Source organism: Ranitomeya variabilis, chromosome 4 (assembly GCF_051348905.1).
Source record: "Ranitomeya variabilis isolate aRanVar5 chromosome 4, aRanVar5.hap1, whole genome shotgun sequence".
NCBI lineage: Eukaryota > Metazoa > Chordata > Amphibia > Anura > Dendrobatidae > Ranitomeya > Ranitomeya variabilis.
The window spans coordinates 652,502,152-652,516,262 of record NC_135235.1 but is presented as its reverse complement, the minus strand read 5'-3'; the positions used below and the strand labels follow the sequence as shown (position 1 = coordinate 652,516,262).

General features: G+C 45.3%; 1 protein-coding gene across 1 annotated transcript in view; it reads left to right on the top strand.

Annotated features, from left to right (window-relative positions):
- Positions 1-14,111, top strand: part of LOC143766190 (uncharacterized) — a 45,284-nt gene that overhangs the window by 18,676 nt on the left and 12,497 nt on the right. Inside the window, exon 2 of the mRNA XM_077253668.1 lies at positions 13,919-14,011. Within this exon, the coding sequence (XP_077109783.1) occupies positions 13,919-14,011 (93 nt within the window). The remainder of the gene's footprint in view (positions 1-13,918; positions 14,012-14,111) is intronic.

Below are 14,111 nucleotides of genomic sequence, written 5' to 3'. Positions count from 1 at the left end.
ACACACTGGGGGCAATGCTGGACAATTGGACATACTGGGGCAGATGATTGCTGGACACACTGGGGCAGATGAATGCTGGAGGACACACTGGGGAAGATGATTGCTGGACACACTGGGGGCAATGCTGGACAATTGGACATACTGGGGCAGATTGTTGAACACACTTGAGGCAATGCTGGAGACACTGGGGCAATGCTGGAGTCACTGGGGCAATGCTGGACAAACTGGGGCAGATTGCTGGACACACTGCGGGCAATGCTGGAGGACACACTGGGGCAGATGATTGCTGGAGACACTGGGGCAATGCTGGAGACACTGGGGCAATGCTGGAGACACTGGGGCAATGCTGGAGACACTGGGGCAGATTGCTGGACACTGTGGGCAATGCTGGACAATTGGACATACTGGGGCATATTGCTGGACAGGAGACACTGGGGGCAATGCTGGACATACTGGGGCAGATTGCTGGACACACTGGGGGCAATGCTGGAGGACACACTGGGGCAGATGATTGCTGGACACACTGGGGGCAATGCTGGAGGACACACTGGGGCAGATGATTGCTGGACACACTGGGGGCAATGCTGGAGGATGCACTGGGGCAGATGATTGCTGGACACCCTGGGGCAATGCTGGACACACTGGGGCAGATTGCTGGACACACTGTGGGCAATGCTGGACAATTGGACATACTGGGGCAGATTGTTGAACACACTGGGGGCAATGCTGGAGACACTGGGGCAATGCTGGAGTCACTGGGGCAATGCTGAACATACTGGCGCAGATTGCTGGACACACTGGGGGCAATGCTGGAGGACACACTGGGGCAGATTATTGCTGGACACACTGGGGCAATGCTGGACACACTGGGGCAGATGATTGCTGGACACACTGGGGCAGATTGCTGGACAAACTGTGGGCAATGCTGGACAATTGGACATACTGGGGCAGATTGTTGAACACACTGGAGGCAATGCTGGAGACACTGGGGCAATGCTGGAGTCACTGGGGCAATGCTGGACAAACTGGGGCAGATTGCTGGACACACTGCGGGCAATGCTGGAGGACACACTGGGACAGATGATTGCTGGAGACACTGGGGCAATGCTAGAGACACTGGGGCAATGCTGGAGACACTGGGGCAGATTGCTGGACACTGTGGGCAATGCTGGACAATTGGACATACTGGGGCAGATTGTTGAACACACTGGGGGCAATGCTGGTGACACTGGAGCAATGCTGGAGACACTGGGGCAGATTGCTGGACACTGTGGGCAATGCTGGACAATTGGACATACTGGGGCATATTGCTGGACAGGAGACACTGGGGGCAATGCTGGACATACAGGGGCAGATTGTTGGACACACTGGGGGCAATGCTGGAGGACACACTGGGGCAGATGATTGCTGGACACACTGGGGGCAATGCTGGAGGACACACTGGGGCAGATGATTGCTAGACACACTGGGGGCAGTGCTGGAGGACACACTGGGGCAGATGATTGCTGGACACACTGGGGCAGATTGCTGGACACACTGTGGGCAATGCTGGACAATTGTACATACTGGGGCAGATTGTTTAACACACTGGGGGCAATGCTGGAGACACTGGGGCAATGCTAGATTCACTGGGGTAATGCTGGACACTGGGGCAGATTGCTGGACAATTGGACATACTGGGGAAGATTGTTGAACACACTGTCTGGGGGCAATGCTGGAGACACTGGGGCAATGCTGGAGACACTGGGGCAATGCTGGAGACACTGGGCAATGCTGGACAATTGGACATACTGGGGCAGATTGCTGGACACACTGGGGGCAATGCTGGACACACTGGGGCAGATTGCTGGACACACTGGGGCAGATTGCTGGACACTGGGGCAATATGGTGGACATACTGGGGCAGATTGCTGGACACACTGATGGTAATATGCTGGACACACTGGGGCAGATTGATGGACACACTGGGGGCAGGACTGGAGGCATGGGCAGAATGAAAGACATGGGGCAGGATTGGATCATGGGGTAGAATGGATACTCAAGAGGGCAGGATGCGAGAACATATGGCTGGAGCCAGGAATGAGATACACGGGACCAGGATGAGGAATGTTATTACCATAGGGGCTAATTAAGGGATATTATTACTGCAGTGGGGGGCGGTCCTGTTACTGTGTAGAGTGACACTATATGGCCTTTTTTTCTTCATGTGGTGTAATGTAGAATTTGTGAAAAATTAAGTAATGTGTTCTGCAAGCGGAGCTCGAGATACCTGTGTTATTTCCTGCAGAAACGAGTCCTGGCTGGAAGAAATGATGGCGGTCTGTGCTGGATGAAAGACGAAGGACTTCACCTAGAGACGTCACTGGTGAGTCAGTGTTACCTATACACTGACACTATACACTGTATACTATATACAGAGGTCCTGTGTACAATGTCACCAGTGATCACTGTATTACCTATACATTATATACAGAGCTCTTGTGTATAATACCACCTGTGATCTCTGTATTACCTCTACACAGACATTGCATACTAAGTACAGATCTCCTGTGTGTAATGGCACTTATGGTGATAGTATTGTTTTTTTTTGTTTTTTTTATTACTGATCAGTATTGTAGTATTCAGTCACTATGTGGTGGTAATATGTGGTCTGGAAACGGTGTTGTGGTATTTGTCACTTCTATGTGCTATTTGGTCACCAAGAGGTGGTAATATGTGGTCTTGATTTGGTGCGGTGGTATTTGTTCCTTGTATGTGATATTATTCGATCACTGTGTTGTAATTTGTGGTCTGGTTACAGTAGAGTAGGGCCCGGCCATTTTTCTGGAATAATCTGGTTCAGGTATCACACGACCCCCGTCATATGACCCCCGTCACATGACCCCCGTCACATGACCGGGGGGGCCCACAGTGTCTGAACAGCCCGGGACCCTGGCTACCCTTAATCCACCCCTGGTCAATATGACTGACCGGTCACAGCATGATCGCGCAGGACATGCTGAAATATCAGCACTTCCTGTCCGATCAGTGCAGCAGCTCAGCTCTGCCAGTGGCTGAGAGTCTGCACTAACAGCCAGGAGGGGTGTCCATGCTGCCCCTGGCTGTTAACCCCCTAATTGCTGCGATTGGAGCATTCAGGAAGGAGGTAGAGGGACCGGAGCTCACTCTGCCTTCAGATCGGCGTCATTGTGGGGTCCGATCTTTGCCATGGTGACCCCGGGTCATCATGACGACCCTCGGGTCTTCAAGCTACAGAAACCCTCTGTGACCATGCTCGCATCATGGTGTCAGAAGCTTTCAGTATAGGTAAAGTGCTAGTGCATTGCAATGCATTATACCTGCAATCAAAATATACTGTAAAAAAGTGAAAGTCCCATAAAGGGACTAAGTAAAATAGAAAACATTTTTAAAAAATATATAAAAAAAATCACAAAATAATAATAATGAAAAATTCACTAATAAATACACATTTTTATGTAAAAAAAATAAACAAAAAAGTACACATATTTGGTATTGCCGAATCCGATCTATAAAAGAACAATCAGATCTATAAAAGTGTCACACTTGTTAACCCCTTCAGTGAACGCAGTAAAAAAATACAAAAAGAGTAGCAAATTATGCTTTATCATCATACCGCTTGAAAAAGTGGAATAAAGTGCAATCAAAAAGACTAAAGTAAATAAAAATGGAACCCCTGAAAATGTCATCTTGTCCAGCAAAAAACACGCCACACACATCAGCAGAAAAATAAAAGTTATATATTTTTTTCTATAAAAGTTTTTATTGTGTAAAAACGGCAAAACACAAAAAATATAAACGTGGCATAGCTGTAATCGTACTGACGCCTTTTATTGTGTTAACTACGTTTAAATAATCTTTTATCCCTGGATGGTTGTGCCGGAATCTTTCCCCCATTTTTTTTAAATAACATTTGTATTTGTCATTCTGGGTTTCATTTAAGGGAACCTGTCCCGTGGTAGAAAACATCAGCGATTCTCTCATCGTCTTCCTGCATTGTCACCAGTTAGAGCCGTGCTCGTTTCTCCTCCGTCCCATAGACAATGAATAGAGAGAAGCGCACACGTCCCCTGTAGAAGCCTCTCTGCGGTTCTATATACCGGACTTGTTTCTATCGCGGTTTCTTCAGGCGACATTTATAATTGCGGCAGTTATAATGAATGATTCCTGTAAATCCCCCTCATGGCCGCTCCCCGGGACCCTCCCAGTGTCATTGCACTTTGTATTTCCAGAGTCCCTGTGACCAGAACGTCTCCTATATTAGTAATCTGCACCATTATCCGTGTAGATGGCAGATTCTGGGGAAAGGACACAAAACACATCGAGTTCAGGCCGCGCTCCATCTTTATGACATATTTCCACTCCATCACTCAGGCGTCCATTGTTTCCTTCAGTCTGTTTACATCACTGCAATGACGATATTGGATGGAGATCATGTGTCCTATTACCGGTCACCGTGAGGATGTGACGTGGTGGAAAACATTTCTTCATAACATATGGAATAGAATCTTCATGATGTTATATCGCCATTTTCTTCCCATTCAGGTCCCTACAATTTTGGATTCTCTCAGTGGAGATATTTTTATATAAGATACATTTCCTGATATAATAATAATAATTTTTATATAGCGCTAACATATTCAGCAGCGCTTTACAGTTTAACAGTTTCAAACGCAAGTCATAAGTAACAACGTTAACAATACAGTAATTAAAGCAAAATTATTATTATTATTTATTGTTATAGCGCCATTTATTCCATGGCGCTTTACATGTGAGGAGGGGTATACATAATAAAAACAAGTACAATAATCTTAAACAATACAAGTCATAACTGGTACAAGAGGAGTGAGGACCCTGCCCGTGAAGGCTCACAATCTACAAGGGATGGGTGAGAATACAGTAGGTGAGAATAGAGCTGGTCATGCAGCGGTTTGGTTGATCGGTGGTTAATGCAGGTTTTAGGCTTGTCGGAAGAGGTGGGTCTTCAGGTTCTTTTTGAAGATTTCGATGGTAGGCGAGAGTCTGACGTGTTGTGGTAGAGGGTTCCAGAGTAGGGGTGGTACACGAGAGAAATCTTGTATACGATTGTGGGAAGAGGGGAGTAGAGAAGGAGATCTTGTGAGGATCGGAGGTTGCGTGTAGGTAAGTACCGGTAGACGAGGTCACAGATGTATGGAGGAGACAGGTTGTGGATGGCTTTGTATGTCAAAGTTAGGGTTTTGTACTGGAGTCTCTGGGCAATGGGGAGCCAGTGAAGGGATTGACAGAGGGGAGAGGCAGGGGAATAGCGGGGGGACAGGTGGATTAGACGGGCAGCAGAGTTTAGAATAGATTGGAGGGGTGCGAGAGTGTTCGAGGGGAGGCCACAGAGCAGGAGGTTGCAGTAGTCAAGGCGAGAGATGATGAGGGCATGGACTAGGGTTTTTGCAGATTCTTGGTTGAGGAATGAACGGATTCGTGAAATATTTTTGAGATGAAGTCGGCAGGAAGTGGAAAGGGCTTGGATATGTGGTTTGAAGGAGAGATCAGCATCAAGGATTACCCCGAGGCAGCGAGCTTGTGGGACTGGAGAGAGTGGGCAGCCATTTACTGTAATGGTTAGGTTCGTTGGGGGGTCACGTGAGATGGGTGAAAGATGATGAATTCTGTTTTGTCTATGTTAAGTTTCAGAAATCTAGCGGAGAAGAAGGATGAAATAGGGAGAAGTGATATAGGGCGATAGCTAGATACAGAGGATGGGTCAAGAGAGGGCTTTTTGAGGATAGGTGTGATGGAGGCATGTTTAAAGCTTGAGGGGAAACACCAGTTGTTAGTGATAGGTTGAAGAGATGGGTTAGGGTTGGGATGAAGACTGCGGTGAGGTTTGGGATGACGTGGGATGGGAGCGGGTCAAGTGCACAGGTGGTGAGATGCGATCTTGAGAGTAGAGTGGAGAGTTGATCTTCTGTAATGGTGGAGAAGTTGGTTTTGGAGGTGGAGGGCTGGGAAGTCGGGAGGAAGGGCTCTGGGGGTTTTTGACCAAAACTGTCTCTGATGCTATCAATCTTCTGCTTGAAAAATGAGGCAAAGTCTTCAGCGGAGATAAGTGGGGAGGGAGGAGGTGCTGGGGGACGGAGGAGAGAATTGAAGGTGTTGAATAACTGTTTAGGGTTGTGAGACAGGGAGGATATGAGAGATGAGAAGTAGGTTTGTTTAGCTGTGGCAAGTGTGGTCTTGAAAGTAGTGAGGGACTGTTTGAATGCGATGAAGTGGTCGTTGGAGTGGGATCTTTTCCATCTGCGCTCAGCAGCCCTGGAAGCTCGCCTCAGTTCTTTGGTCAGGCTGGTGTGCCAGGGCTGTCTGTTGATTTTGCGAGCTTTGGTATGTGTAAGTGGAGCAGCAGATTCCAAAGCTACAGCTATTGTGGTGTTATATAGAGCGGCAGCGTCATCCGCATTGTGTATGGAACTTATGTCTGTGAGAGGGAGGAGGGATTCAGAGAATGAATGTAGGACAAGTTGTTTAAGATTTCTGCGAGGGTGTGAAAGTTTGTGGGGTGGGGATTGTAGACATGGAGTGGAGAGAGATAAGAATGTGAGAAGGTTGTGGTCAGAGAGAGGAAGAGGTGAGTTAGAGAGGTTAGATAGGGAGCAGAGGCAGGTCAAGATGAGGTCCAGTGTGTGACCATCTTTGTGAGTGGCTGCAGAAGACCATTGAATGAGGCCGAATGAGGAAGTGAGAGATGGAAGTTTAGTGGCAGCTGAGAGGGAAGTGTCAATGGGGATGTTGAAATCTCCCATGATGATAGTGGGGATGTCTGCAGAAAGGAAATGAAGTAGCCAGGTGGTGAAGTGGTCAAAGAAGGTGGTGACTGGCCCTGGGGGGTGGTAAATGGCAGCCAGTTGGAGGTTGGAGGGGGAGTAGATGCGCACAGAATGCACCTCAAAGGAAAGGAGGGTAACAGAGGGTGGCAGTGGGATTGGGGTGAAGGAGCAGTTATCTGACAGGAGAAAACCAACTCCTCCACCATGCTTGCTGCTGGGGCGGGGTGTGTGAGAAAGGTGGAAGCCACCGTAAGAGAGTGCAGCAGGGGAGGCTGTGTCAGAAGGGGTGAGCCAGGTTTCGGTGATGGCGAGGAAGGAAAGTTTGTTAGTAATAAAAAGATCATGGATGTAGGAAAGCTTGATACAGACAGAGCGAGCATTCCACAGAGCTCCTGTTAGTGGGACTGGGGAAGTGGGGGCTGGGCGAATGTGTATAAGGTTAGAGAGGTTACGGAAGTTTGTGATGGAGCGTGGATGGGTAGAAATGACTGTGGGAATATGGTGAGGAGGACCAGGATTTGGAGAGATATCACCAGCAGTGAGAAGGAGCAGAGATAGTGTTAGCAGGTGGGAGCAGGAGAGGGCATGAGGGGGCTGCCTGTGCTTTGAGAAAGAGGATTGTATGTTAAGGAACAGTTCTGAGGAGGAGGTGAGATGGATGGGGAGGATTGAAGAGGAGATGAACAGTTCCTTACTTGGTGTGGGGATTGGGGGAGGTAGCAGAAAGTGAAAGATTATAGGGGTAAAAGTGACAACAAACTGAAACATTGTTTGCAGTGACTGGCCAGTTACCTTCAGTTCCAATTCAGGTTTTAATTCTAATGTAATCCACACTTTTAGAACACACTTCTAGAAATCACACTGCAGACTAAAGTCATGCAGACTTGTGCTATGCAATATATGGAAAACTAAGCGCGTTCAGGTGTGAACCAGAGAGGAGTGGTCTCTGCTCATCTTGGTCAGAGAATTAAGTGTGGACCAGATGCATACAATCAAGCCTAAGTAAACAAGGTCATAAATATCACAGGGTAAGTTTGGGTTAGCTGAAAGGCATACCATGTGAAAGCAAGGAGCAGGGGGAAGTCTATGTGCAAAGCTGGGTGATGTACTATGTGCACTTCATAGACAGACAGCAGGAGAGCTGGGTGGATGAACATACCTGTTGGAAGAATAGAGATGCTTGTTAGAGTGCGATGGTGGTAGGTAGCAGGGCACAGTCTGTAAACATCTTTCAGGTTTTAATTCTAATGTAATCCACACTTTTATTACACACTTCTAGAAATCACACTGTAGACAATAAGACAAAATAAGACGACCCTGCTTGTGAGAGCTTACAATCTACAATGAGATGGGGGAGATACAAAGTACAGGTGTGTATTTACAATGATGTATTTATAATGATGGTCCAGCCATCTTCAGAGAGTGGGGGATAGATGGAGATAGTGAATGGGCTACACACGCACCCTTACATATAAAATGACTGATTAGCGAACGTGATAGGCCGCTCCGAACAAATGAGTTGTGAGGGATCTCCTAAAACTATGCAAATTGTTTCATAGTAACATAGTTATTAAGGTTGAAGGAAGACTTTAAGTCCATCTAGTTCAACCCATAGCCTAACCTAACATGCCCTAACCTGTTGATCCAGAGGAAGGCAAAAAAAAACCATGTGGCAAAGAGTAAGCTCCACATTGGGGAAAAAAATTCCTTCCCGACTCCACATACGGCAGTCAGACTAGTTCCCTGGATCAACGCCCTATCAAGGAATCTAGTGTATATACCCTGTAACATTATACTTTTCAAGAAAGGTATCCAGTCCCCTCTTAAATTTAAGTGATGAATCACTCATTTCAATGTCATACGGCAGAGAGTTCCATAGTCTCACTGCTCTTACAGTAAAGAACCCGCGTCTGTTATTATACTTAAACCTTCTTTCCTCCAGACATAGAGGATGCCCCCTTGTCCCTGTCTCAGGTCTATGATTAAAAAGATCATCAGAAAGGTCTTTGTACTGTCCCCTCATGTATTTATACATTAAAATAAGATCACCCCTTAGTCTTCGTTTTTCCAAACTAAATAACCCCAAGTGTAATAATCTATCTTGGTACTGCAGACCCCCCAGTCCTCTAATAACCTTGGTCGCTCTTCTCTGCACCCACTCTAGTTCAGCTATGTCTTTCTTATACACCGGAGACCAGAACTGTGCACAGAATTCTAAGTGTGGTCAAACTAGTGACTTGTATAGAGGTAAAATTATGTTCTCCTCATGAGCATCTATGCCTCTTTTAATGCGTCCCATTATTTTATTTGCCTTTGTAGCAGCTGCCTGACACTGGCCACTGAATATGAGTTTGTCATCCACCCATACACCCAGGTCTTTTTCATTGACGGTTTTGCCCAGAGTTTTAGAATTAAGCATATAGTTATACATCTTATTACTTCTACCCACATGCATGACCTTACATTTATCCCCATTAAAGCTCATTTGCCATTTATCAGCCCAAGCTTCTAGTTTACATAAATCATCCTGTAATATAAAATTGTCCTCCCCTGTATTGATTACCCTGCAGAGTTTAGTGTCATCTGCAAATATTGAAATTCTACTCTGAATGCCCCCTACAAGGTCATTAATAAATATGTTAAAAAGAAGAGGGCCCAATACTGACCCCTGTGGTACCCCACTGCTAACCGCGACACAGCCGAGTGTGCTCCATTAATAACCACCCTTTGTTTCCTATCCCTGAGCCAGCTCTCAACCCACTTACACATATTTTCCCCTATCCCCATTATTCTCATTTCATGTGTCAACCTTTTGTGTGGCACCGTATCAAAAGCTTTTGAAAAGTCCATATACACTACATCTACTGGGTTCCCTTGGTCCAGTCCAGAACTTACCTCTTCATAGAAGCTGATCAAATTAGTCTGACATGAACGGTCCCTAGTAAACCCGTGCTGATACTGGGTCATGAGGTTATTCCTCTTCAGATACTCCAGTATAGCATCCCTTAGAATGCCCTCCAGGATTTTACCCACAGTAGAGGTTAAGCTTACTGGCCTATAATTACCGAGTTCAGTTTTTGTCCCCTTTTTGAATATTGGCACCACATTTGCTATATGCCAGTCCTGTGGTACAGACCCTATTATTATGGACTCTTTAAAGATTACAAATAATGGTCTATCAATGACTGTACTTAATTCCTGCAGTACTCGGGGGTGTATCCCATCCGGGCCCGGAGATTTGTCAATTTTAGTGATTTTTAGACGCCGCCGTACTTCCTGCTGGGTTAAGCAGGTGACACTTAATGGGGAATTTTTGTTATCACTAGTCATTTTGTCTGCCATGGGATTTTCTTGTGTAAATACTGATGAAAAAAGTCATTTAGCATATTGGCTTTTTCCTCATCCTCATCCACCATTTCCCCCAGACTTTTTTTAAGGGGGCCAACACTTTCATTTTTTAGTTTCTCACTATTTATGTAGTTAAAGAATATTTTGGGATTATTTTTACTCTCTCTGGCAATGAGTCTCTCTGTCTCAATTTTTGCTGCCTTGATTTGCTTTTTACAGAATTTATTTGATTTTCTGTATTTATTTAATGCCTCCTCACTACCTACTTCCTTTAATTCTCTAAATGCTTTCTTTTTGTCATTTATTGCGCCCCTTACAGCTCTATTTAGCCATGTTGGTTTCCTCCTATTTCTAGTATGTTTATTCCCATACGGTATATACTGTGCACAGGTCCTATCCAGGATGCTAATAAACGTCTCCCATTTTCTTTGTGTATTTTTATGTCTCAGGATATCGTCCCAGTTAATTGTACCAAGATCATCTCTCATCCGTTGGAAATTTGCCCTCCTGAAGTTTAGTGTCCTTGTAACCCCTCTACTACACATCTTATTAAAGGAGACATGAAAACTTATTATTTTGTGATCACTATTCCCCAAGTGACCCCCAACCCTTATATTTGATATGCGGTCTGGCCTGTTTGTTAATATTAGGTCTAGCAGTGCCCCCCTTCTTTTTGGGTCCTGAACCAGTTGTGAAAGGTAATTGTCTCTCATAGTTGTCAAAAACCGATTACCTTTGCTGGAACTGCAGGTTTCTGTTCCCCAATCTATTTCAAGGTAGTTGAAGTCCCCCATAATAATGACTTTTCCTTGAGTTGCAGCTTCATCTATTTGCTTTACGAGGATATTCTCCATTGCTTCCATTATTTTTGGAGATTTATAACCGACCCCTATCAGTAATTTATTATTTTTTCCCCCTCCCCTTATCTCCACCCACAGGAACTCTACATTTTCATTAGATTCACCTATAGTACAGACCAAAAGTTTGGACACACCTTCTCATTTAAAGATTTTTCTGTATTTTCATGACTATGAAAATTGTACATTCACACTGAAGGCATCAAAACTATGAATTAACACATGTGGAATTATATACTTAACAAAAAAGTGTGAAACAACTGAAATTATGTCTTATACTCTAGGTTCTTCAAAGTAGCCACCTTTTGCTTTGATGACTGCTTTGAACACTCTTGGCATTCTGTTGAAGAGCTTCAAGAGGTAGTTACCGGGAATGGTCTTCCAACAATCTTGAAGGAGTTCCCAGAGATGCTTAGCACTTGTTGGCCCTTTTGCCTTCACTCAGCGGTCCAGCTCACCCCAAACCATCTCGATTGGGTTCAGGTCTGGTGACTGTGGAGGCCAGGTCATCTGGCGTAGCACCCCATCACTCTCCTTCTTGGTCAAATAGCCCTTACACAGCCTGGAGGTGTGTTTGGGGTCATTGTCCTGTTGAAAAATAAATGATGGTCCAACTAAACGCAAACTGGATGGAATAGCATGCCGCTGCAAGATGCTGTGGTAGCCATGCTGGTTCAGTATGCCTTCAATTTTGAATAAATCCCCAACAGTGTCACCAGCAAAGCACCCCCACACCATCACACCTCCTCCTCCATGCTTCACGGTGGGAACCAGGCATGTAGAGTCCATCTGTTCACCTTTTCTGCATCACACAAAGACACGGTGGTTGGAACCAAATATCTAAAATTTGGACTCATCAGACCAAAGCACAGATTTCCACTGGTTTAACGTCGATTCCTTGTGTCCTTTAGCCCAAACAAGTCTCTTCTGCTTGTTGCCTGTCCTTAACAGTGGTTTCCTAGCAGATATTTTATTTTACCATGAAGGCCTGCTGCACAAAGTCTCCTCTTAACAGATGTTTTAGAGATGTGTCTGCTGCTAGAACTCTGCGTAGCATTGACCTGGTCTCTAATCTGAGCTGCTGTTAACCTGCGATTTCTGAGGCTGGTGACTCAGATAAACTTATCCTCAGAAGCAGAGGTGACTCTTGGTCTTTCTTTCCTAGGGCGGTCCTTATGTGAGCCAGTTTCTTTGTAGCACTTGATGGTTTTTGCCACTGCACTTGGGGACACTTTCAAAGTTTGCCCAATTTTTCGGACTGACTGACCTTCATTTCTTAAAGTTATGATGGCCACTCATTTTTCTTTACGTAGCTGCTTTTTTCTTGCCATAATACACATTATAACAGTCTATTCAGTAGGACTATCAGCTGTGTATCCACCAGACTTCTGCACAACACAACTGATGGTCCCAACCCCATTTATAAGGCAAGAAATCCCACTTATTAAACCTGACAGGGCACACCTGTGAAGTGAAAACCATTCCCGGTGACTACCTCTAGAAGCTCATCAAGAGAATGCCAAGAGTGTGCAAAGCAGTCATCAAAGCAAAAGGTGGCTACTTTGAAGAACCTAGAATATAAGACATAATTTCATTTGTTTCACACTTTTTTGTTAAGTATATAATTTCACATGTGTTAATTCATAGTTTTGATGCCTTCAGTGTGAATGTACAATTTTCATAGTCATAAAAATACAGAAAAATCTTTAAATGAGAAGGTGTGTCCAAACTTTTGGTCTGTACTGTATATTATCACGCCGGATGGGTTTTAAGGACGATTTTACATACAGACACGTCCCTCCCCCTCGCTTATCTGTACGGTCATTTTTGAAAAGGCTATAGCCCTGCAAGTTAACAGCCCAGTCATGGCTCTCATCCAGCCATGTTTCAGATATCCCCACCATGTCATAATTATGCTCCAACAACATTAATTCTAATTCGTCCATTTTGTTGGCAAGGCTTCTGGCATTAGTATACATGCACTTGATGTTCCTCTCTGTACCTCTATTCTTTCTTAAATTATTAACTGTTCTAACCCCACCCCCCATGCCATCGCCTCCCCCAACTTCATTATTTGTGCCCAGGTCTCTATCTGCACTATCTTCCCCTCCTATAAATTGAATACCCTCCCCCCAATCCCTAGTTTAAACACTCCTCCAACCTTCTAGCCTTTTTCTCCCCCAGCACAGCTGCACCTTCCCCATTGAGGATGGGGATTGTGGATGGTCCTAATTTCTTGGGGTGGAGCATTCCAGATAATTGGTGCCACGTGGGAGAAGTCTTGGAGTCGGGAGTGGGAGGTACGGATTAGTGCAGAGGTCGAAAGTCATTTGCAGAGCGCAGCGGTCAGTTAGGCCAATAGACAGAAATAAGGGAGGAGATGTAAGGGGGTGCAACACTGTGGAGAGCTTTGTGGGTGAGAACAATTACTTTGAATTGGATCCTATAATGAATGGGCAGACAGTGTAGTGACTGGCAAAGAGCGGATGCATCTGAATACTGATTAGCCAAGTAGATGACCCTGGCTGCTGCATTAAGGATAGACTGGAGAGGGGAAAGTCGAGTGAGGGGGAGGCCAATTAATAGTCCGTTACAGTAGTCCAGACAAGAGTGGATCAAGGTGACAGTGAGAGTTTTTGTTGTTTCCATGGTGAGAAAAGGGCGGATTCTGGATATGTTCCTTAGGTGTAAGCGGCACAAGAGGACAAGAGATTGTATATGGGAGGTGAAGGACAGAATGGTGTCAAACATAACACCCAGACAGAACGCCTGCTGCCAGGGTGTTATTATGTGTAGCGTGAACCAGGGCAAATGCAGGAAGGGATGGGAGTCACAGCACTTAGTGGCTGGGAGCGGATTTCCTGACAGGTGTTATCTATTTTCTCTATAAAGTGGGACCCAACAAGGATGGATAAGGACAGACAAAAGATGGTGGAGAAGATATTACACCTCACCCTAGAAATCCTCTTCCGGCTTACTGGAGAGGTGAGAGATTCTGATGGCGTCACATTACATCATTCTTATATATGGGAATAACAGATGGACAGAACTGGAGAGGTGAGGACTCTGGAAATGTCTGTAGTGA